This window comes from Podarcis cretensis, assembly GCF_951804945.1.
Source record: "Podarcis cretensis genome assembly, chromosome: 16".
Classification (NCBI taxonomy): Eukaryota; Metazoa; Chordata; class Lepidosauria; order Squamata; family Lacertidae; genus Podarcis; species Podarcis cretensis.
The window spans coordinates 11,250,697-11,276,124 of NC_137186.1; the positions used below are offsets into that span (position 1 = coordinate 11,250,697).

The 25,428-nt window shown below is 47.0% G+C and overlaps 2 protein-coding genes and 1 long non-coding RNA gene across 7 annotated transcripts in view; 2 read left to right on the top strand and 1 right to left on the bottom strand.

Moving 5' to 3' along the window:
* FDPS (farnesyl diphosphate synthase) overlaps window positions 1-15,326 on the top strand; it is a 42,737-nt gene extending 27,411 nt beyond the window's left edge. For both annotated transcript variants that reach the window (XM_079958274.1, XM_079958275.1), the window contains exons 6-10: window positions 841-929; window positions 1,810-1,882; window positions 3,548-3,625; window positions 11,241-11,375; window positions 14,012-15,326. In XM_079958274.1, coding sequence (XP_079814400.1) covers window positions 841-929; window positions 1,810-1,882; window positions 3,548-3,625; window positions 11,241-11,375; window positions 14,012-14,212 — 576 coding nt within the window. In that variant the 3' untranslated portion in view covers window positions 14,213-15,326. The remainder of the gene's footprint in view (window positions 1-840; window positions 930-1,809; window positions 1,883-3,547; window positions 3,626-11,240; window positions 11,376-14,011) is intronic.
* On the bottom strand, window positions 4,624-8,321 carry LOC307205903. Its single transcript, XR_013834176.1, has 3 exons — window positions 7,658-8,321; window positions 5,189-5,869; window positions 4,624-4,896 (listed from the first exon to the last, which is right to left on the bottom strand). It is a non-coding gene; the product is annotated as an uncharacterized lncRNA (long non-coding RNA).
* A 2,322-nt stretch (window positions 15,327-17,648) lies between the features above and the next one.
* The window catches only part of RUSC1 (RUN and SH3 domain containing 1), a 35,568-nt gene continuing 27,788 nt past the window's right edge, over window positions 17,649-25,428 (top strand). For 3 of the 4 annotated variants that reach the window (XM_079957910.1, XM_079957912.1, XM_079957913.1), the window contains exon 1: window positions 17,649-17,745. The gene's annotated coding sequence lies outside the window, so the exon portion shown is untranslated. The remainder of the gene's footprint in view (window positions 17,746-25,428) is intronic. The other variant, XM_079957911.1, reaches the window with a different exon arrangement.

The window sequence follows — 25,428 nt, forward strand, 5'->3', positions numbered from 1 at the left end:
GAAGACTGCACACACCCCCATTGCTTTTTCACAGAACTCCCTGTTCCCACATCCACAGAAAGGTCTGAGGGAGTGCTTGTTGCAGATTTAATCAGCAGGAAAATATTTTCTCTCTTTTATTTTAAACCCATCTTTGGGGATAGCATAAGCTTTTTTTTTTTTTTTTTTAATTCTACCCCACCACCCTTCCATTTTATCCCCACAACATAACCCTGTTATGTTGCTTAGGCCTGACAGGCCCAAGGTCACCCTATGAGCTGCATGGCTGTTTGGGGATTTGAGCCCTTGTCCTAATCTCACCCTTTGACCATTATAGCAGCCTTCAGGCTAACGAAGAAAGCACCCTTGTGAGAGAAGCACACTATAGTGTCTGGCTCTGGGGCCCATAACTCCTCTAAGAAGCCCTGAGCCCCATCTTTTGCAGTTTACTTTTGCAAACCTTGCTCTGCTTTCAAAAAAGCAGCCCTTTCCCCCCAGACATGGCAGCACATTCTCTCTCTCTGCTTTCAAAGGTTAATCTTGAGGACTAGAATCTTTCCCCTTCACCAAGTTGATTGGGAAATCTCGATCACATCCTCTACTACTGCCATTAGTTGAGAAGCCGTGTCCTTTGGGTAGGAAAATAACATCAGTGCCTTCTCTTTATTCCTTTAATTAACATATATCTAAGTTGCGCTTTGGTGAGGGAGGTCTGTGAAGAAGTAGCATACGACCCTGATCGGGCCTGTTTTTAAAAATGAGACACTTTGCAACATTTCTTCATAGGAATAGCAGGGAGCTGGTGGTTTATCAATCTTAATTTTCTGCTCTTATCCTGTTCCTGCTCTCCCCACCCCCCAGACATCATACCAGACTGAACTGGGGCAAGCCCTGGATCTTATCACTGCTCCCCCATCTAAGGTGGATCTGAACCGCTTCACAGAACAGAGGTGAGAAGCTATTGAGATGACAAGGAAATAGTATTGGACTCGGCCCAGGAAAAAAGTGGCGCAATGATGCTTAAAAAAAGGTAAAGGTACCCCTGCCCGTACGGGCCAGTCGTGTCCGACTCTAGGGTTGCGCGCCCATCTCGCTCAAGAGGCCGTGAGCTGGCGCCGTCCGAAGACACTTCCGGGTCACGTCGCCAGCGTGACGAAGCTGCAGCTGGCGAGCCAGCACCAGCGCAGCACACGGAAACGCCGTTTACCTTCCTGTTATAAAGCGGTACCTATTTATCTACCTGCACTTTAAGGGTGCTTTCAAACTGCTAGGTGGGCAGGAGCTGGGACCAAACGACGGGAGCTCACCCCGCCGCGGGGATTTGAACCGCCAACCTTACGATCAGCAAGTCCTAGGCACTGAGGTTTTACCCACAGCGCCACCTGCATTGATAATTAAATCTACAAAAAGAACAAAGCGCTGCATCCACTGTTGGTCCTATTCAGAGTTGGCTCATTGCTATTAATGGACGTGACCTAACTTGGATATATTAATTTCTGTGGCTCTGTTCTGAGTGTATAACTTATTTGAAAACAACCTGACCCTTTTTTATAATAAAGGGGAGCTGTGAGGTTTTGTTGTTGAGGATTGGCAAAGGGGGTGCTGGGTAAACAGAATTGGTGTGCATACCTGTCAACTTTTCCCTTTTCTTGCGAGGAATCCTATTTGGAATAAGGGGTTTTCCCTTAAAAAAAGGGAAACGTTGACAGCTATGTTGGTGAGCAATGCAAGCAGGAGTTGCAGCCCCTAGTGTGTTGCATATTCAAAGCTGGAAACCTTTCAAGTCATGACCGGCTCTAACCTTGAACTGCGGGTGCCCTTCTCTGGCAGGTACAAAACGATTGTCAAATACAAGACGGCCTTCTACTCATTCTACCTCCCAGTGGCGGCTGCAATGTACATGGTGAGCGAACGGACTTTTGCAATATCAATGTTGCTTGGCAGGGAGGGAGGGTGTCGCAAAGACAAGTTTTCCTGGGGCTGGAGAGCCGAAGGCCAAGCATGTTCAGGCTTCTGCTCTTAGCTAGGAGTCCTAGGGTCCCTGGCTCCCAGGAATAGCAAGGCCAGGGGGCCGCCAACATAGCCCCATCCATCAGCCAGAGAAGGACCAGCTGCAAGTTGCGGATTCCTTCCTCCTCCCTGCTAGCAAGAACGCTCAGCTCCAACTGCTAGTTTCCCCGGAAGCAACAGAAGCGGACACTTGGATCCCAGCCCATGAGCCAGGGGGCAAAGGGCCCATTTAGGTTGCATTCCCTCCCTCCCCGAAAGAGCAGCAAGGGGGAAGAACAGCCTGGCCCTAGAGCTATCAACCACTACCCAAACAAAAACACCTGCAAGGAAAGGTCAGCCTGCCCTGAACTGGATATAACTGCCCTCTTATAGCTATAATAATAATAATAATTTATTATTTATACCCCGCCCACCTGACTGGGTCTCCCCAGCCACTCTGGGCGGCTTCCAACCAAATATCAAAAACAATACAGTGTCAGGACATTAAAAACTTCCCTAAACAGGTGTATTTTAAAAGTAAAATAGTTGTTTATTGCCTTGACATCTGGTGGGAGGGCGTTCCACAGGGCGGGCGCCACTTCTGAGAAGGCCCTCTGCCTGGTTTCCTGCAACTTGGCTTCTTGCAGGGAGGGAACCGCCAGAAGGCCCTCAGAGATGGACCTCAGTGTCCGGGCTGAATGATGGGGGTGGAGACGCTGTTTGTTCTGTTCTTGGAATAACTCCTTCCTCTACCTTTCCCCTTGACTTCCCTTTTTCCCTTGTGCGCTGTGTGCTTTAGTTTGTAACACTGAGAGCTGGGCCCCACTCCCTCAGTCTCTCTCCCTCATTTTCATTTTTAATTGGTGTGAGCCGCTCAGGCAATTGTCTGCAAAAATGCAGTGAGAATAAATAAAAACAAGAAGGGTTTGCGGGGACCCAAGTTGTCGTTTGGTTCCCACTCCTAAAGGGGAGAATGTATGCATTTGGAATCTTTTATTTGAATCTTTGAGCAAGTCATTCTCTTGGGTAACTCTGTTTAACAATAGTGTGTATTCATTGAGCCACACAGCTGCACACAAAACAACATATTATATATATATATATATATATATATATATATATATATATATATATATAAACACCAAATATGGTAATCAAATAACAAAGCAAATTTTTAAAAAAATCTAAGAAGCCTCCAGCCATCAAATAGGTTATTTATTCATAGGTTGTTGGATCCCAAATGCTTGCGGAAGCAAAGCTGTCTTTGCCAAAGTACTAAAAAGGTTGGAGAAAGGGCAGCCTTAATAGAAGAGCAAATCTTGTAAGCTCACTGCAGACAATGGGAAGGCCCCTCTCCTGCACTGACCCCTCCAACAGAAGAAATGAGGTGCAAGGCCTTCAAAAGTAGCCTTAATGTGCCTGGGTGTTTTTTACAGAAGGAAATACTAATGACTCTTGCCTCCCTGCCCCCAGAGAATTCTGGTAAATGTAGTTTTTGTGAGAGCTCAGGTAATGGCTTCCCAGGAGAAATGGCTCCCAAAGTAACTTTTAAATGTTTTGTCTGTCTTCTCTTCTCCAGGCTGGCATAGACAGTGAAGAGGAACATGCTCATGCGAGGACCATCCTATTACAGATGGGGGAGTTCTTCCAGATCCAGGTGTGTTTTTCTTCTCTTACTTATGGAGATTTCTGTCCACATCTGCACCATCCTGTATACCTGAAGGAGCGTCTCCACCCCCATCATTCAGCCCGGACGCTGACGTCCAGCGCTGAGGGGCTTCTGGCGGTTCCCTCACCGCAAGAAGTGAAGTTATAGGGAACCAGGCAGAGGGCCTTCTCGGTAGTGGCACCTGCCCTGTGGAACACCCATCAGATGTCAAGGAAATAAACAACTATCTAAGTTTTAAAGGCAGTTTAAAGGCAGACCTGTTTAGGGATGTTTTTAATGTTTAATGCTGTATTGTGTTTTTAATACCTCTGGATGTGAATGGGATCCATTCCGGAGTCCCATTCTCATCCTGAAGCAAATGTAAGACGCGACTGCGGGTCACGTTTCACTGCTTCCGCGCATGCGTGTTACGTCATTTTAAGCGTCTGCACATGCGCGAGCGGCAAAACCCAGAAGTAACGCACTCCGTTACTTCCGGGTCGCCATGGAGCACAACCCGAAAATATTTAAGCTGAAGCGTATTCATCCCGAGGTATGACTGTATTCGGTTGGGAGCCGCCCAGAGCAGCCAGATGGGCGGGGTATAAATAATAGATAATAAATTATTATTATTATTATTATTATTATTATTATTATTATTATTATTAAATTAATTTAAAGCAGTGTTGCACCACGAACAGTCATGGCTTCCCCCAAAGAACTCTGGAAACTGTAGTTTAAGAATACTGCAAGTTGTTAAGAGACCCCTCAATTCCCTGTACAGAGCTACAATTCTCAGAGTGGTTTAATAGTCAATGCTTCTTTCACAGAACTCTGGGAACTGTAGTTCTCTGATCAGTTCCCAGGAGTCACTGGATATGGCTCAGAGCATGTAATATTTTGTTTCAACAAGGAGATCAGGGTTCAGAGGCGAAGCTGTGGTGGACCCTTTTTCTGTGCATACTTTTGTTGTTCTTCTCGTTCTCTCCCTCTCCATTCTTTCCATGAGGACCAGCACCTTTCCTGTTATTTTAAATCAGGCAGGGAGCCTGTTGTTGCTGGTTATCTGTCATGATTCAAGGCTGCATTTCTAACTAAACCCCAGGACATACTTTTGTGTAGACAAGGTTAGCAGTAGACAAGGTTACATCTCGCAACTGGACTTGACTTCTGAGTTGACAAGGTTTGTCAAGTTACTACCCTGAAGGAACATGGAACAGGTTTGAACCAGGAAACCCAAAATTGCACTACTTGTTAGATCAGGCTAGCTGATATTTTGCCTAAAACCCCTTTTTTCTTTTTTTCTTTTTTTAAAATAATATTAAAGTTTCAAAAAAGTTACAAGAATAAAAAAAATAAAAAAAGAAGAAGCGAAAAATACAAAATACAAAAAAGTAAAAACAATTAAAAACAAATCAACCTTTCCATGTCTTGACTTTCATTTACTTGTTTCCCTGACCTTCTCGCACCTCCCTTTTTTGTATTCTAGTTCAATTAGTTGTTTCAGCAAATCCTTTCCATTTTTGCTTTTATCATAATAATTTATCTTAACATTATGTTATAAAGGAGTACCTAAAACCCCTTTTTTCTCCCTTCCTTCCTCTTATTAAAAGTTGCGTAAGTGGGGAAAGAATAGGAACAAGGAAATTACTATGGGGTTTCCCCCCCCAGAAGAATGCAGTTTTAAAACTTCAGTCCTTAGGGTAACTGAAATGGTGTATGCTGCTTTTGCAAGCCATTGTCAGAGAGAGTTACATACCGTATTTTTCCATGTATAAGACTAGGGTGTTTTTTTTACCAAAAAAGTAGGTTTAAAATTGGGGCTCGTCTTATACACAGGTAGTGCTGAGGGGTGTTTTCTTAAACCCCCCCAAAATAGAGGGTGTCTTATACATGGGGCGTCTTATACACAGAAAAATACGGTGATAGCTTGTCAAAGTAACTCAAAGTCATATCTTATCCGTGTATTTGGTTCCAACTGATTGGACACCATTCATTCATTTACAGTAATATATGCTGCTTTTCGGGCAGACATCATAAAGCACTTTACATAAGATTATTATAACAGTAAGCATCACCTTAAAAAAAAAATAATTCACAAGACAACTTGCTTATTTAGAAAAAGCTGTTAATGGTTCTTCTTCTTCCCTCATTGCAAGATGGTCCTTTAGTTACAGATTAGAAACCAATCTGTGTGTGGGATGATCCAGACAGGTATTATGGCACCCAACATAGTTTCAAGCAGGCTTAGACCTGTCAGGGTACATAGGAACCGCACGTAAGCCTGTGCTGCATACTTTTTTTAGAGAAAGAGTTGAGCTTGTAGACATGTCCAGACATTAGGAAACCCCCTGTTCCCCTTACAAAGCTGTACAGTGGTGCCCCGCAAGACGAATGCCTCGCAAGACGGAAAACCCGCTAGACGAAAGAGTTTTCCGTTTTGGAGGTGCTTCGCAAAACGAATTTCCTATGGGCTTGCTTCGCAAGACGAAAATGTCTTGCGAGTTTTTTCCTCCCCCCCCTCTTTTTCTAAGCCGCTTATCCGCTAAGCCGCTAAAAGCCGCTAAACCGCTAATAGCGCTAATCCGCTAATAGCGCTAATCCGCTAATCCGTCAATGGGCTTGCTTCGCAAGACGAAAAAACCGCTAGACGAAGAGAATCGCGGAATGGATTCTTTTCGTCTTGTGAGGCACCACTGTAATTCTCAGAGTTCCCTGGGGAGAGGGATCAGTGGTTAAGCCACTCTGAGAAACTGCAGCTCTGCGAAGGGAATAGAGGCCTCCTCCTAACAACTCACAGCAACTTGAACAAAAGACAGTTTCCCAGGATCCTTTGGGGGAAGCCATGAGTGTTTAAGGGACGCGGGTGGCGCTGTGAGTTAATCCACAGAGCCTAGGACTTGCCGATCAGAAGGTCGGCGGTTCGAATCCCCGCGACGGGGTGAGCTCCCGTTGCTCAGTCCCTGCTCCTGCCAACCTAGCAGTTCAAAAGCACGTCAAAGTGCAAGTAGGTACCGCTCCGGCGGGAAGGTAAACGGCGTTTCCATGCGCTGCTCTGGTTCTCCAGAAGCGGCTTAGTCATGCTGGCCACATGACCCGGAAGCTGTACGCCGGCTCCCTCGGCCAATAAAGAGAGATGAGCGCCGCAACCCCAGAGTCGGCCACAACTGGACCTAATTGTCAGGGGTCCCTTTACCTTACTATGAGTGTTTAAAGTGGCATGATACTGCTTTAAATGTATCAAGTGGATGGGGCTTTCGTTTCATGACCCTGTTTCCATATAAGTTACGGTCTCTGCTCAAATGTGGGGAACATCAGGCTTGAGGGGGACATATTTTAATCCTCCAGGCTTCCCTCTTTGGCCCTCAGGTCTCTTCCTCAGGCCGCACACCAGCTCAGCCTTCCACCTTCCTCAAATATTTTTGCCTGGCAGAACCTCATTCCTCTTGCTTGCCTGGTGTGTGTGTGTGTGTGTAGAAAGTAGCCTACCGCACAATGCCAAAGCTTACATGCCCACTTTTGCCCCTGGCCCCAGCTACCACTGACATGTGGCCCTCAGTCTGCGCAAGGTTTCCCATCCTTGCTCCACGCGATCAATCTAGGAGCCTCTGCCTCTCCTCAGTCTCTCTGCTGCCAATTTTCTTTTCAAGGGTGGCTGGCTTTGGTCGTCATGGCAACCAGGAACCCATGTTATGGCAGCTTCCTGCTGGAACCTTGTTGAATGCCCATAATTGAGAGTGTCTGATATCTGCATTATTTTTTTTTGTCCTTCCACTGAGTAACCTGTTGCTGGAGATCAATGGCAGGGGAAGAGTATAAACATTCTATATCCAAGGCAGTATATGTTTGTGTGTGTGTGTGTGTGTGTGTAAATATATGTATATATTTATATATATTTTTTGTTGATATGGGAAGTAACAGAGTAGATTACAGCAAGGAAGCTAAATCACTCTTGTACGTAACTGATAACTTCTTTGTAAAGACTATACAGTGTCCAGAACCTTACTTTCATAAACATATAACTGTGAAGAATATATTTACAATTTCATGCACAGGTTTCCCCCTATTAATGTTTAGGGATCTTCCTCTGTCTGTTTGACTTCAGACAGATCACACTGACACAACACTGTCCCCAGCAGAGCAGCCGTTCTCCTCACAGACAGAGAAGCAGAAAGCAGTTAAAAACGACAGTTGCTGGAATAACAGTCACAACGGAACGGAATGCCTCTCTTATGTGAATCAGCCAATCACACGAGGGCTACTGCCAAAGCGGGGGGAAAACCCCATGTTAAAAATACACAGTAACCCAACCTAAGTAAACATTCCCATTTCAGGAAATTAAACCATTATCCTTAACAGAGTTCCCCTGAATACGAGGAGAAGAGCTGTAGCTCAGTGGTAGAGCAGTTGCTTTGCATGTAGAAGGTCCCAGTTTCAATCCCAGGCACCTTCAGAGAGCTGCTACCAGCCAGTATAGGCAAAATGGAGCCAGATGGGCCAATGGCAGTTTCCTGTGTTCCCAAACTGCAGACAGCGAGGAGCTGGCTCTGCCACATGCTACCCCTCTCGCCAGCTAGGCTGGATCCCGCCTCCCTGCTCACAGGGGCCCTCAGGTCTACGGGCCCCATGCAAGAGAGCAGCAGGGGCGATGGAGCGAGCTCTGTTATGCGCAACAGAATGCCGTGGAAAATCGTTTCAAAAGAAGGTACTGGAGCACTTCAAATCATTTGCCCATGTGCATGCAGAGAGATTAGCAGATCTTAGCTGAAAGACAGCATCTGGAGATCTGCACTGAGCGTTGCAAAGCCTCCTTAATTATTGCTATATGTTTTTAGGAGTACAGTGGTACCTCGGGTAACAGACGCTTCAGGTTACAGACTCCGCTAACCCAGAAATAGTACCTCGGGTTAAGAACTTTACTTCAGGATGAGAACAGAAATCGTGTGGCGGCAGCGGGAGGCCCCATTAGCTAAAGTGGAACCTCAGGCTAAGAACAGTTTCTTTTTTCAAAAAAAATTAATATTTATTGAAGTTTCTATTAAAACACAAAAATGCACAGACATACACAAACAAAATACAAGTATAATTTCAATCCTTTTTTTCTCTTAAACCTTATTTCCTCGACCTCCTCACACCACCCCCTTCTGTATTATAATTTCATTACTATCCACTCAACAAGTTCTTATCTTATTTCTCAACCTTAACTTAATAGTTTTGTTAAGTCATACTATTTATTTTCCCTTTCTTCTTTCTTTCATTCCTCAATTTATTTTTAAAACCTTATATCTATTTTTTTTAAAAAAAAACAACCCAATTCTAACTTAATCTTAAACCTTTTTCCTAAAGTCGGCCCAAATTTCCCTTCCACGATTTTTCCACATTCCGTAAAAATTACAAAAAAGAAATAAACATATAAACAAAATCTAAGCAGATTATATCACCCTTCGGATTCCCAAATCTCACCCTCCCTTTCCCGGTTTTGATCCCCAAACCAGTGTCCATAAATGCGTCCATTTCTCAGCCTGGATCCCAAGCACCTGAGGCTTTTAAACCTCTCTCAGTTTCTCTCTGCCGGTCTTTTTGACAGTCCTTTGTTTTCAACACCGACTCTCGAAGAAGCTCTGTCCCAATAATGTCCATTTTTCTTCCCAGCAGGCCTCTATATTTAAGAATGGAGCTCAAATTTTGTTTCTTAAATCTTTTCAATCTATATGTCCCAAAAGCTCCAATTTCCATCTCAATCAAATTTATGCTACCAGGCCTCTGGTCCAGCTTTGTCTTCTGCAACATTGTGGCTTCATCTTTAATTTCCAGCAAGTCCTCATGTGTCTCTTGGGATTTTTCAAACTTCGTTTCCCCAGCTGCAGCAGTTTCTGTTTCAACTTCAAGGGCTATTGGTTCAGAGTCGAAAACTTGTATCAAGTCTCTTCCTGTTCCCACAAGATTATTTACTGTATCATTCAGTACTGTTGCCCTTGTTGTTAAGATGTTGCTCTGCTCCTGGAACTTTCCCAGGAGATAAAAAGTCCTGTTCAGCTCAGCGAGTATTTTTCCACTAACAGCCATTTCTTGCAATATTCCAAAACTCCCCTCTAGGGGGATTCTATTTACTTAGTGTCCTTAAAATTTCAATCCAATAGACCAAAATGTAACTTGTTTTCCTTTGCTCCCGAAAATTTAAATCCAAATCTAAGAAAGTCTGGCCAGCAGAATCACCAAAAGCAACGTTTCCTTTTATTTCCCAATTTTGAAAGCTAGTTTGACAGCTGTCAAAGTCCGTATCTTTCCAGCAGGCTCTTTCACAAATCGCACCCGGGTCCCGGGGGGTTGCACTTTAATTTAAACGAGTTCTTATCCTCCAGCAAGATCAATTATACTGTCCAATCGCGAAGATAGTAATTTTTCTTCCAAAACAGCAACTTTTTCTCCCAACTTTAGTTGGCTGGTCCTTGCTTTAGCTTATCTACAAGGCGGGGGGGGGCGGACTTCCTTTTTACACTTCCCCCGATCGTGCCGAATTTTTTAAAAAAATTCCCTTTTAAGTCCAATTTCCGTATTACTCACGGGTTGTTGCTTTTAGTCCGAATATTGAAGGAAAAAGTCAGCGCTCTCCATCCATGGCATGCGGCTTCGCTCAGCAGGGGAAGCAGAGGACTCTCAGCACCGCGCCGCTCCCCGCCTCCGTTCCGCAGCCTTTAAAAAGGCTACTTTGTGGGTCGGGGGGGCGCTAATGGTGCCCGCCGAGTCACCACGTCCACAGGCATTCGCACCTGTGGTTTTTAAGGGTCCCCGCGTCACCGGCACGGCAGAACCCGATCCCTACTGAGCCGATTCCCTCCGGAGATCGGAGGGAATCCGCCATTAGATGTTGGCGCTAACCCGGAAGTCCTAGGTTAAGAACAGTTTCAGGTTAAGAACAGACCTCCGGAACGAATTAAGTTCTTAACCTGAGGTACCACTGTATTACATAATCTTATAAAGGGTGGCGTGGTGGTGAGGGGGCATGGCGGTGAGGGCCATGAAGGGACCCTGCACTTCAGAATCTGCCATAATAATAATAATAATAATAATAATAATAATAATAATAATAATTTATTTGTACCCTGCCCATCTGGCTGGGTTTCCCCAGCCACTCTGGGCGGCTTCCACAGAGACCAAAAATACACTAAAATGTCACACATTAAAAACTTCCTTGAACAGGGCTGCCTTAAGATGTCTTCTGAATGTCAGGTAGTTGTTTATCGCTTTGACATCTGATGGGAGGGCGTTCCACAGGGCGGGCGCCACTACCGAGAAGGCCCTCTGCCTGGTTCCCTGTAATCTCACTTCTTGCAATGAGGGAACCGCCAGAAGACCCTTGGAACTGGACCTCAGTGTCCAGGCAGAACGATGGAGGTGGAGTCGCTCCTTTAGGTATACTGAGCCGAGGCCGTTTAGGGCTTTAAAGGTCAGCACCAACACTTTGAATTGTGCTCGGAAACGTACTGGGAGCCAATGTAGGTCTTTCAAGACCAGTGTTATGTGCCACTATACTATTGGCGCCTTGGTCTTCTCTAGCAATTTCTCTGGGCCCAGCGGTGCAGGTAATGTCAAGCCACAGCACTAACACTCTCCCTGCCTGCAGGATGATTTCCTTGACTGCTTTGGTGACCCTGAAATGACCGGGAAGATTGGAACGGACATCCAGGATAACAAATGCAGCTGGTTGGTGGTGCAGTGCTTGAAACGAGCCTCTGCAGAACAGAGACGACTTCTAGAGGTAAAGAGGCTTTACAATTCCATGCCCTGCTAGCGTGGGAGGGAGGGGAGCCATAATCCCTCTTTGTCCCACTGGGACCAGAAGCTGGTTGGTACCTGTGGATTTCTCCATCTCTCTTTGAAATCCAAGCAGCGATTTGAAAAAGAGCTTAGCTGCTTTTCATCAGGTGCCAAAATGGGTTTTTTAAAAAATCCAGTTTACACTCTGATGCAAGTTACGGCAAAACACCAGCAAGTGTGCAGAAGTCAATTGAAATTGGTAAAGACAAATAACCTCTTTTTAGACAATTTCTTTTTTCTAAGCTACCTTTTGGGGAAAACACCCAAAGGCACAAGAACACTAAAAGAGAGTTGAAAGAAGTATTTTAACATGATAAAACAATGAGAAGAGTTAATTTTGTGTTTGCTGATGAAAGATGAATCATAATAAATTAGTTTAGATCTATTTATTTGCAACTAGGCACCCAGCCATTGCAAAAGCCTGACAGTATCAATGTACCGGTAACTTGAACTGAAGTTTGTGTTAACTTGGACTCAAATAAACTGCAACATAAAGCAGACTTAAAATGCCAGATTTCCCTGGCAGGTGACAATATGCCAGGGGGGAAAAAAGACCTGTTCCTCTTTTAACAAATATTAAAATGTATTAAGTGACTAACAAAGGAACCTTATACAGTGTCTCAAAATGTACCTGGTGAATCAGATTCCTCGCCAAGTTATGACACCTGAACAGCCACGCCATTAATTGAAGACCAAACAAACGGATGGCACAGTCTGTTCGTTAAGGTGCTATAAAACTCTGCAACTGATTAGGGAGGCTGCACCTCCTGACATTTCTAAAGTGTGTTTCTCTCGAGCATTTTAATGGGGAAGGTGAAATAATTATTAATAATCATATGGTATTGAACTAGCGAATGCAGGAACTGCTCTGTCAAAGCTTTCCTGATCCAGGAACTGCGATAGCTATTGTACTGGCTGCAGCTGGTAGAAGGCATTTCTAGCCAACTAGCCTACCTGGTCCTCCAGTGACAAAGCTGGATTGCAGAAGCAGCCCCAGACGAAGAACCTGCTCCTTCAAAGGGACTAGAACCCCAACCAGGTAGAAAACTGGCCAATTTCTCAGGCACAGGAACCACTCGCCCACAGTGCTTCTGCCTTGCCAGGATTCAAGCTCAGCTTGTTTTCTCCATCTCACCAACTGTGCCCAAGGCACTGCTCTAAGAACTGCACGGCCTGACCTGATATAATTTATTATTTATACCGCGCCCATCTGGCTGACCTTCCCCAGCCACCCTGGACAGCTTCCAACAAAATATTAAAATACAGTAATGCATCAAACATTAAAAGCTTCCCTAAACAGGGCTGGCTTCAGATGTCTTCTAAAAGTCTGGTAGTTGTTGTTCTCTTTGACATCTGGTGGGAGGGTGTTCCACAAGGCGGGTGCCACTACCAAGAAGGCCCTCTGCCTGGTTCCCTGTAACTTGATTCAGATGCGATGGAGAAATAGAGCTGAGTGTCATTGGCATACTGAAGGCACCTTGACCCAGAAGTCCTAATGGCCACTCCCAACAGTTTCATACAGATATTAGATAGCGCCGGGGATAACGTAAACTCCAGGGGGCCGAAAAGCACTCTCCCGATGCTACTTTCTGAATTTGGTCCGGGAGGTAGGACTGGAACCCAGTTCCCATTCCCCAGAGCCGGTCCAGGAAGACACCATGGTCGATGGTATCAAAAGCCAAAGAGGAGGTCAAGAAGCAGGAGCAAGGCCACACACTCCCTTGCCCCACTCTCTGCAAGGTCATCCATCTGGACCGCCAAGGATGACTCAGTCCCATGGCCAGGCCTGAACCTGGATTAGAAGGGATCTAAATGATTGGTGTCACCCAAGAATGCTAGTAGCTGCCCCACCAGAATCCTCTCTACCCAAAACATTAGTCCACCCAAAACATTTGCCCCCAAAACATTAGTCATTATTTCTAAATGTGCATCTATGCATCTAAAAGGTAAAGGTAAAGGGACCCCTAACCATTAGGTCCAGTCGTGGCCGACTCTGAGGTTACAGCGCTCATCTTGCTTTATTGGCCAAGGGAGTCAGCGTACAGCTTCCGGGTCATGTGGCCAGCATGACTATGCCACTTCTGGCGAACCAGAGCAACGCACGGAAACGCCGTTTACCTTCCCGCTGGAGCGGTACCTCTTTATCTACTTGCACTTTTTTGGGGCGTGCTTTCGAATTGCTAGGTTGGCAGGAGCAGGGACTGAGCAATGGGAGCTCACCCCATCGCAGGGATTTGAACCGGCGACCTTCTGATCGGCAAGTCCTAGGCTCTGTGGTTTAACCCACAGCGACACCCACATCCCTATCATCTATGCATCTACACATATGCAATTATGTGTCTTCCCATCCACCTTTTTTGGTGATGCATTTTCTTCTAGTTTTGTCACTGGAGTAGAATGTGGGCCACGTTTCAAGATCCCTGGGACCCATAGTTTGTGAAGGGTGCTGGGAACTGTAGCTCTGTGAGAGGAGTGAACTACACTTCCTTTCAGGGGGAAGCCATGGTGTGTTTTCGCAGCCTCAATCTGCCCTCGCAGCATTCCTTTTTTAAAATCAATAAATCTCTGCCCCTCTAGGAGAACTATGGACAAAAGGATCTGGACAAAGTTGCACATGTGAAACAGCTCTATGAGGATCTGGGCCTGAAGAAAATCTACCAGGACTATGAGGAGAGCAGCTACCAGTGCTTATCGGGCCTTATTTCCCAGCATGCTGTACGTCTGCCCCGCCAGATCTTCCTTGGCCTGGCCCAGAAGATCTACAAGAGGCAGAAATGACAGACTCGGCTATCAAGAAGGAAACCAGCGTATAAATGCTTGTCACATGTGTGTTTGTGTGGGAGGGTGGGTTTTCCCCATCTCTCCTGACATTGATTAGTGGAGCTGCTTTAAAACCTGTTTTTGAAACCTAGTTCAGGCATTTCTTAACTCCCTGACACTGGGAGTGGTGGTTTGAAGGGGCCGGAAGGCTGAGGCACACTATCCAAGGTCTTTAAACTTTAAACTCTTTAAACTTCTGACTATTCCCAGGATTCCCTGGGCTAAAACCAAGTAGTGTCCAGCTTAACCCAAGAAACATGCCCATCTAGTTCCCATGTTTTTCCTTTTTTGGTTCTGCTGGCATCAGCAGTGTCCTGCAGTGCTCTGGCCACTTCTCCCAACCCTGCTGGTGAATCTTTATCCCCCCCCCCCCACAACCACTGCCACCACAACTCTTAGAAACAGCTGGTGGCTGCCTATTTAAAATAAAATTTTAAAATCCTTCCATGAAGTGCATGGGGGTTTAATTTGGGGGTGGGGGTTTTTTTTTTGCATCTTAAATGCAAACTGTTTTACCTCAGGGTGAGCTGTCCTGTGGTGATGAGGTGAGCATTTTTGGCTAAGGATTTTTCTTCCTTCAATCTTTTTTCTCCCATTCCCAGCCTCTAAGCAAGGGGGTGAGGCTGCTACAGTTTTGTCTGTTTGTGGAAGAAGACAAGATCCATAGCTGAATGTAATCATCTCTGCAACACGCACCATGCATTTAAAGCACCCCTCCGAAAAAAAACAACCTGAGAATTGTGGTTTAAGGGCCCTGAGAATTGTTGTGAAAGGGTAAACTACAGTTATCAATATTCGGGGGGGGGGGGGGAGAGAGAGAGAGAGAGAGAATGTGTATCTATAGTAAATGTTGCTGACTGTATGTCCTGACAAAGCTTCTCAGGAGGGAGAACGATTCACCTGGATCAAAACAAACCTGTTCCCATTTTGGGGAGGGGGTCATGAAGAAGACCCCCCCCCCACAGTGCTCTGGAGCAGCACCCAGGGGTGAAAATGATCAAGCATCCTATCATAATGGAATGCACAGGCTGGAGAAAAATGAGTTTGTAGCAATAAATTATTTTGAAACCAGGCTCTTGTTTATTTCAGTGACTTTTGTATACTCCTTTGTTGTATGTTTACGCTTTTACTTGCATAGAGTTTTTTGGCCCAAAGCCCCCAACCCACCCTGTGAAATTGTGTTCTAGGCCGTCTACATGAAATACTCAGTCTATCAATAAAATTCAGAGTTGGAAAGAAACTAATACAGTGGTGCCTCGCAAGACGAAATTAATCCGTTCCGTGAGGCTCTTTGTATAGCGGTTTTTTCGTCTTGCGAAGCAAGCCTATTGACAGCTTAGCAGATTAGCGCTATTAGCGGTTTAGCAGCTTTTAGTGGATCAGCTGATAAGCGGCTTAGGGCTTAGGAAAGGGGGGGGGAACCCGCAGGAACTCGCAAGACATTTTCGTCTTGCGAAGCAAGCCCATAGGGAAATTCGTTTTGCGAAGCACCTCCAAAACGGAAAACCCTTTCGTCTAGCGCGTTTTCCGTCTTGCGAGGCGTTCATCTTGCGGGGCACCACTGTATAAAAGAAGTCCAACTTGTAAATTAAAATCCTTTTTCTGTGAGGAGCTTAAGATGGCATATACAGTGGTACCTCGGGTTAAGTACTTAATTCGTTCCGGAGGTCCGTTCTTAACCTGAAACTGTTCTTAACCTGAAGCACCACTTTAGCTAATGGGGCCTCCTGCTGCCGCCGGAGCACGATTTCTGTTCTTATCCTGAAGCAAATTTCTTAACCTGAAGCACTATTTCTGGATTAGCGGAGTCTGTAACCTGAAGCGTATGTAACTTGAAGCGTATGTAACCCGAGGTACCACTGTATGGTTTTCCTCCTCACTTAATCCTCCTATGAGGTACGTTAGGCTGAGAAACAGTAAATGGCCCCAAATCACCCACTAAACTTCACGGCCAAGTGAGGATTTGAACCCTAGGCTCTCAGGTCTTAATTATTAAATTTATATACCACCCTTCATCTCTAAATCTCAGGGCAGTTCACAACATAAAAACACAAAATGAGAACGCAAAATGCATAATAACATAAAAACCAAACCAATAACCCCAATCCCACAAACACATTTAAAAGGCTAAAGTATAGAACATTAATCAGCCAAAGGTCCAGTTAGAGAGAAAAGTGCCCATCTGGTGCCTAAAGATATGTAATGAAGGTGCCCCTGCGGAAAAGGCCCGTTTTTGTGTGGTCACCCTCTCATGGAGGAGGCACACAAAGAAGGGCCTCAAATGATGATCACAGGGTCCGGGTCAGTTTATATGGGGAAAGGCGGTCCTTGAGGTATTGTGGTCCTGATCCATTTAGGACTTTATAGGTCAAAACAAGCACTTTGAATTGGACCCGGAAACTAATGGGCAGCCAGCGCAGTCGGGCCAGGATCCGTGTAAGATGCTCACATCGCCTTGCCCAGGTGAGCAACCCGGCTGCTGGATTCTGCGCCAGATGAAGTTTCCGAACCGTCTTCGGAGGCAGCCCTAGGTATAACAAGTTGCAGTTGTTGAACCTAGAGGTTACCACGGCATAGACACCAGTCGTTGGGCTATCCCTGCCCAGATAAGGGCACAGCTGGGATACCTGAGCCTCAAGGGATAGCGCAGGACCCAGAAGTACCCCCAAGGAGCCCAGACAGAGGGGGGACATATGGGCCACTTGGCCCAGGCCTCGGATTCCAAAGGGGGCCTCGGTCAGCATACATTCCCTATGTATTTTTAAAAAGCACCACAGTGGTACCTTGGGTTACATACGCTTCAGGTTACAGACTCCGCTAACCCAGAAATAGTGCTTCAGGTTAAGAACTTTGCTTCAGGATGAGAACAGAAATCGCGCAGCAGCAGGAGGCCCCATTAGCTAAGGTGGTGCTTCAGGTTAAGAACAGTTTCAGGTTAAGTACGGACCTCCGGAACGAATTACCGGTAAGTACTTAACCCAAGGTACCACTGTATTATATATCTATCTTTTCCATTTTGTCATATGCAGATACGGTTCAAGCCTTAAAATTATTTGTCAGCATAACTTTTGTAAAAATTATTTATATACTTACTTATTCATAAGACTTCAGTTATCCCCAGGGTAAAAATAAAAGGGGGGGGGCACATTATCTACCTGGCCCGGCCCTCTGCCTGGCTCTGTAAGGCCCTGTCCCCCAAGATCCATACCTTGCGAGACGCCTGCACTGGGCATGGTGGGTTGGACCAGATGACCTCTGGAGACTCCTCCCAAGGATTGCAACCCCGCCACCCGCCACCCTCCAGCCCAAGCCCATTGGCACGACAAGAGTTAAGGCGGAGAGGCGAGGCGAGGCATTGATGGACGCTGGCTCCTCCTACCCGGACTGGGGTGAGCTCAGCCAGGGAGGCTGCCCGGAGCCGCAGCGTTATAGCATTGGGGGGCTGGACCAAGTCTTGCAGCAGAGTCTAAAGAGAGGCAGAGAGGCGGCAGGTGAGTGCATTTAGCGCTGCAGATGCAGCTGTGATGGGCACCGTTTCGGGTGGGGGCGGTCAGCATAAATGTGTTGATGGATGTCTCTAGGAGGGAGGGAGGAGGTTTTGGGGCGAATCCCATGACCGGGGAGAGCTGTCTATTATATCCTTCAAGCCCCCTCCCTCTCCAGAAACCTGCAATGCCCGATAATAGGATGCGATCGCACTTGGGGGTGCAAACCTCTGCCCCACCCGTCCACCTTATCCGGGCTGTTTTGGAGACCTGTGCCCACCTGAACTGCAGGGGACCCACCCTACTGAATTCCCATTAAATCTAGGAAATGTCTTGATTCCAGGCAACAGGGAGGGTGTCCCTTTTTTGAAAAAGAAAAAAAAAAAAAACCCTGCCCAAAAGCTTTCCTCGCAATTATCACTAAATGCTTTCCTGCAAGACACTCTCCGATCGATGTGCAGTACAATGGAAACAAACCCGAAACAATTGCATATATTGAAATAGGTGTACTGATGCTCAAAAGGTAGCCTTGATTCTAGACCTTGCTCCTGGGAGGTGGCGGGGTGGGGAGGGCGGCGGAAATCCCACCCCCACCCCAACAAGGGGTGACCACTGAGCTATGCTGTACCCCTCCATCATTTCCCCCTCCCATTTTCTTCCTGACTTGTTTACCACCACAGTAGGCATGGAGGTGACCCCCCCCCATAAAATGCACACACACTTTGGCTCCCTCCCTTTGCATTGCTAACAGGATGGTTGGCATCGAGGGTGCACCTTTTGCTCGCCCACCCACCCAAAGAGCCACACGCAGCCTCTGCAGTGATTTGGCTTTCTTCCTGCAAGAAGGGTTGGGCCGGTGGTGGCTCTGATGGCTGGAGGATGGGATGGGCAGCGTCTAGGTTTGTACAGAGACGCACAGATCCTCACGTCTCTCTTTCTCTCTAGCCGTGGGATACTCCATCTTTCTCCTGTCTGTGGGGTGCTCTTTGCTTCCCTAAAGAATCATGTCGCTGGAGAGCCTCTGCCAATCAGTGCAGACAATACTGGGTGGATGGTGCAAAGCTCTGACTGGGTACAAGGGTGCTGCATGCCTTCCTAGGATTGTCTGCTGTTCGCCGGAGGAAAGGCACTCTGCACTGTCTCAGAGACCACACGCTCTGTCTTGTCCTGCTCTAAACCTGGATTGAAAACAGATGCCAGGAGCCAATTGTTGGTGCAAATTCCATCTTGGCACTGCCGTTCTGTATTCTTTTATACCTCCCAATTATGGTCCAGTCCTCTGGGGAGAGGCGTACGTGAGACCTCGCCTCATTTTCACCCTTACAACATCCCTGCATGGTAGGTTAGGGCTAAGAGACCATGAATATGTTGCCCAAGGCCGCCCCATGAGTGGTAAATCTGGGGTGGGGTGGGGTGGGGAGCATGGAAAGCTGCCTTCTTATGAGTATCTAACTCAGTACTGCCTACACTGGCTGGCATCAGCCCTGCCCACGCCTCCCCCACAAATGTACGTCAGACCTCTGGGTTGATTCAGGACAGGCTGGTGGCCATTTTTAACGTTTTTGTTTTCTTTATTTAAAAAAACCTCATCTGTTTTTGCTGTTTTTATTTATTTACTCGCGTTGTGACCCATCTTGAGCCCCTCAGGAAAGAGTGAACAATGGGCAGATCCATATCATATATTTAAATCACCATGATTTCCCTCCCAAATTTCTAGAAATTATCATTGCCACCCATAGAGCTACAATTTCCAATATCCTTACATACCCTAGAGGCAGCATTTCTCCGATGAAAATAGGGAAATTCTATTCCATAATTGTATTATTTATAGCTCACCCATCTTACTGGGTTGCCCCAGCCACTCTGGGCGGCTTCCAACATATATAAAAACAGAATTAAACATTAAAAAGTGAGAAACCTCCCTTCACAGGGATGCCTTCAGGTGTCTTGTAAAGGCTGTATAGTTAGTTATCTCCTTGGCTCAGGGGCCGCATAACTCCATAGCCCACAACATTTCTCCGATGAAAATAGGGACGTCCTAAGAGAAAGTGAAGGACGCAGGTGGCGCTGTGGGTTAAAGCCTCAGTGCCTAGGACTTGCCGATCGAAAGGTCGGCGGTTCGAATCCCTGCGGCGGGGTGCCCTCCCGCTGCTCGGTCCCAGCGCCTGCCAACCTAGCAGTTCAAAAGCACCTCCAGGTGCAAGTAGATAAATAGGGACCGCTTACCAGCGGGAAGGTAAACGGCGTTTCCGTGTGCGGCTCTGGCTCTGGCTCTGGCCAGAGCAGCGATGTCACGCTGGCCACGTGACCCGGAAGTGTCTCCGGACAGCGCTGGCCCCTGGCCTCTTAAGTGAGATGGGCGCACAACCCCAGAGTCTGTCAAGACTGGCCCGTACGGGCAGGGGTACCTTTACCTTTACCTTTAAGAGAAAGTGAAGGGATGCGGGCGGCGCTGTGGGTTAAACCACAGAGCCTAGGACTTGCCAGTAAGGAGATTGGCGGTTTGAATCCCCGCGACAGGCTGAGCTCCCGTTGCTGGGTCCCTGCTCCTGCCAACCTAGCAGTTCGAAAGCACCTCAAAGTGCAAGTAGATAAATAGGTACCGTTCTGGCGGGAAGGTAAACGGTGTTCCCATGCACTGCTCTGGTTCGCCAGAAGCGGATTAGTCATGCTGGCCACATGACCCAGAAGCTGTACGCTGGCTCCCTTGGCCAATAAAGCGAGATGAGCGCCGCTACCCCAGAGTTGTCCACGACTGGACCTAATGGTCAGGGGTCCCTTTACCTTTAAGAGAAAGTGGGACATTCTGGGATCAAATCAGAAACCGGGACTATCCTTGGAAAACAGGGTCACTTGGTGGGTCTGTCCTTAACAAACTACAGTTCCCAGAGTTCTTTGTAGGGAGCCATGTGCTTTAAAATGTGTGTTGGAAATAAATAAAGTGTTACCCCGGTATCCCCTCCCCAATCCCTGCCTATCTTAGATAAGAAAGGAGGATCCTGTGGTTCTCTAGTTGTTGCTTGTAGCTTACAGAGCCCATCACCCCTCACCATTAGCCCTGTTGGCTGGGGACTGATGGGAGCTGGGCGGCAAACATCATCTAAAGGATCATCCATATCCAAGGCCTTTTAGATGCTACCTGTGAAATAACTAGACAAGATATTCCCATCATGCCCTGCTTCAGAATTGCTGACCCCTGTTTAGATAAAAGTATGGACCCAGAATTTGCCAAGCTTGTGATAAGGGTTGTCTTGAAAATGGTATAAAAACTGTCTGGAGGTTTCTGTCCTTACCCAAATCTTAAATTATGTGTAAATTTCTCCATTATTGCTATATTCCAGAGTGAGTGATACTAAGCATCTAGTGTAAGATTTGGGGCTGTTTTTCATTGAGTCACAATTACTATTCAAGCTGCCAAGATTATATATAAAGTCCACTTGCATACACATGTTTTTCCCCCAAGTTGAGACTGGACAGCCACCTGTCAGGGATAGGGTTAAAGGAGATTGTCTTTAGGCTTCCTTAAAAATCTATGATTTAGCCACCGCAATGTGATTTACTGCAATATTGTTCCCCCGTTTTTTTTCCCTCATCCTCTCTCACAGAAACACACACACGTTTCTCTGGTATGGTTCAGTTACACCCAGCATAAAGGTAAAGGTACCCCTGCCCGTATGGGCCAGTCTTGACAGACTCTAGGGTTGTGCGCTCATCTCACTCTAGAGGCCAGGAGCCAGCGCTGTCCGCAGACACTTCTGGGTCACGTGGCCAGCATGACGAAGCTGCTCTGGTGAACCGGCACCAGAGCAGCACACGGAACGCCGTTTACCTTCCCGCTATAAAGCGGTACCTATTTATCTACTTGCACTTAAGGGTGCTTTCGAACTGCTAGGTTGGCAGGCGCTGGGACCGAATGACCGGAGCTCATCCCGCCACGGGGATTCGAACCGCCGACCACGCGATTGGCAATTCCTAGGTGCTGAGGTTTTACCCACAGCGCCACCCAGCATAAGCTTCGGCAAACTCTATAAGAAAACCACATTAGTATAGTTTATTGCATTCAGATAGAGCAGGGTGAGAGGCAGTGACTGGCCCAAGGTCGCATCCAGTTAGGTTCATGGTCGAGCTCTAACCACTAGGCCATACAGCCCAGATAAGTGAGATTTACTTAAGTCGGTTGCTGTCCTGGTGTCAGTGATGTCACCTAACCCTGAATCTTGTCACTAGAACCCAATGGGTCCGTCCAATGAAACTGAACGTTGAAAGACTCAGAGGAGACAAAAGGATGTGATCTTCATGCTGTACATAAACTGTGGAACTCCCTGCCACCAGATGTTTTGATAGCAGCCAACATGGATGGCTTTAAAAGGGGATTAGACAAATTCATGGAGGATAATGAGGATACCGGACAGGGCGGCTGTATGTTATTTCCAGTCTCAGAAGCACCATGCTTATAAATAACCAATTACTTGGAATCACAAGTGAGGATAGTTGCTATTGGACTCAGGTCTCCCTTCCAGGGTTCCCAGAGCCATCTGTGAAAACAGGAAGCTGGACCAGATGGGCCCTTTGTTCTGATCCAACAGGGCTCTCCTCTTGTTGGGGAGAGAGTCAAAATCCTTATTTGGGGGGCAGCTGGTCCCTTGAGCTGAGTCTGGACAAATTTGCAGTGATTCTCCAGGGTTTCAGGCTTCCTGGAGACGCCAAAGATTGAACCTGGCACCTTCTGCATGTAAAGCAGATGCTGTCACGGAGGTACATCTCTTCCCTTGGCCCCGGGTTCAAACCCCAGCAGCTCCAGGCTGGGTAGCTGAAAAGACCCCCTTCTGAAACCCTGGAGGGCCTCTACCAATCAGAGTAGACAATGCTGAGCTCTATTGACCAATGGTCTGGCTCAGTATAAGGCAGCTTCCTATATCCCACTAAGAAGGGGTTGTATTGGATAGTAGCCACTTAGGGGAAAAAGATAAATGGGCTTCTATTCAGTATGTCCCTTTCATAGCTCAGTGAGGCTGGACTTAAGCGAGGTTGGATGCTTTAGATCAGGGGTCAGCAAACTTTTTCAGCTGGGGGCCGGTCCACTGTCCCTCAGACCTTGTGGGGGGGCCGGACTATATTTTGAAGGGGGGGGGGAATGAACGAATTCCTATGCCCCACAAATAGCCCAGGGATGCATTTTAAATAAAAGCACACATTCTACTCATGTAAAAACACACTGATTCCCGGACTGTCCATGGGCTGGATTTAGAAGGCGATTGGGCCAGATCTGGCCCCCGGGCCTTAGTTTGCCTACCCATGCTTTAGATCAGGGGTCAGCAAACTTTTTCAGCAGGGGGCCGGTCCACTGTCCCTCAGACCTTGTGCAGGGCCAGACTATATTTTGAAGGGGGGGGGGGATGGATGAATTCCTATGCCCCACAAATAACCCAGAGATGCATTTTAAATAAAAGGACACATTCTACTCATGTAAAAACATGCTGATTCCCAGACTGTCTACGGGCCAGATTGAGAAGGCAATTGGGCCGGATCCGGCCCCCAGGCCTTAGTTTGCCTACCGATGCTCTAGTCTCACCTAACACCCCACCCTTGGCTGAGTGCCAATATTTTCCTAAAATTGGGGAACCGACTACTGTCTCCCCCATTTCCAGAAATAGGTCAGATCCAGAATTGACTGGCATTTGACCCCAGCATCTGTTTTTGTTTTAAACCTCCTTAGTAAGGAGTGCCTCTGAACTTACACAGAGTGCCTTCAGTGCCTTTGGACAAGCAGAAACAATTACATCTCTCTTTTTGGAACTGGCAATGACTCGGAGGTGAGAAATCTCCCTGCACCAACCTTGAGCTATCTTCCTTCTTTGTCCCCGCGCCTCTTGAGCAAGAGAACTGATGCCGTTGGCCAGCCAAACCTCTCCAGGACTGCATCCAGTTTGGATGTGAAAATACTGTATACATGTTTTGCTCTTCTTCTTCCCGCTTCTGCAGAGACAGTCCTGCATTGTCCTTGAGCGTTTGGTGTTTTGTTTTTGAAAAAATATTCTCCCTTTTCCTTTCTTCAGGAGGGTATTATGATATAAAAGGCACGGATGGTGGCAGGTGGAGAAGGGGAATAGAGAGGAGGGGGCAGACCCCGCCATGTGACAGCCCCCGTTGCCATGAGAACTTAATTTTTCTTTCTGAATTATTGATGGTTAACGTACGATGAGTAGGAGAGGAGGTATGCTAATCCTCCATCCTTTCTACCATCTGCCTTGCAGCAAGGGACCTGGACTCAGACTGTGATCGTTTGCCCCCCATCCCAATGCAGTTTCCTGGAGTACTGGCTTTGAAAGCACATGGACTTTCTTTCCTTTTTTAAAAAAAATCATATTGACATCTCTTAGCCACAACAGGGAAACAGAATATTCATATTTAGAGAGCAGAGTGGGCTGTTTCCATCACGCTCTGTCAGGGAGCCTTTTAGAGGCATCTGATTGGCCACGATTGGAGACACGGTTCTGGGGCAGACAACCCATTGGTCCAGCCCCACAGAGCATTAACAGGGCTTGGTCTATCAAGCATTGTTAAGTGTCAGTCAGGTTTCCCAGGGGGGAAAGGACATAGCTCTCCTTTGCATGCATAAAGTCTCAGGCTCAGTCCCCAGGTAGGGCTGCTGGGAGAGAGACCCCTCGAGAGCTGCTGCCAGTCAGTGTAGACAGTATTGAGCATAATGAGGCCGCTTCCTACGCTTCGCTCTGAATACCAGTTGCAAGGGAAAGCTGTTGTCTTCAGTTTGTGGGCTTCCTAGGGGCAGTTTTTGGAAACTGAAAGATAGCTTTCAGTCCCAGTGCCTTCATGCTCATTGGCCAGAAATTGGCCAGAAATTTGGAAGTTGGGATAAAGTTTTAATCCTTGTGGACCAAAAATCACAGAATTGTAGAGTTGTAAGGGACCCCAACGCAGGTGGCACTGTGGGTTAAACCACAGAGCCTAGGACTTGCCGATCAGAAGGTCGGTGGTTCGAATCCCCGCGACGGGGTGAGCTCAGGTTGCTCGGTCCCTGCTCCTGCCAACCTAGCAGTTCGAAAGCACGTCAAAGTGCAAGTAGATAAATAGGTATCGCTCTGGCGGGAAGGTAAATGGCGTTTCCGTGCGCTGCGCTGGTTTGCCAGAGGCGGCTTAGTCATGCTGGCCAATAAAGCGAGATGAGCGCCGCAACCCCAGAGTCGGTCATGACAGGACCTAATGGTCAGGGGTCCCTTTACCTTTACCTTTAAGGCACCCCAAGGGTCATCTAGTCCAGCTCCCTGCAACGCAGGAATATGCAGCTGCCCCATACAGGGATCGAACCTGCAACCTTGGTGTTATCAGCACCACGCTCTAACCAACTGAGCTATCCAGGCTGAATTTTTGTTTTGAAATTTGAACTGCATCTACACACATAGAACAGCATATGCACATTTTATGCGCATGCGGTTTCCTCTTTCAGTCCCTTTCTGTGGGGAAGTGAGGCGGGTTTCCCCCCATGTCTGGGCAATTGTGTGTAAGTGCCCGTCCTCAGTCCCAAGGAAGCACTGAGAATGCTCTGTTAAGATATTTGCCTCTCGAAAAACGACATTTCCCAGAATTCTTGGGGTGAAAGGCAGGAGCTCTTGAAAACCATTTGTGCTCTACAGGGAGACGCTGTTCTGGTTCCTGTGCATTTATATTCTA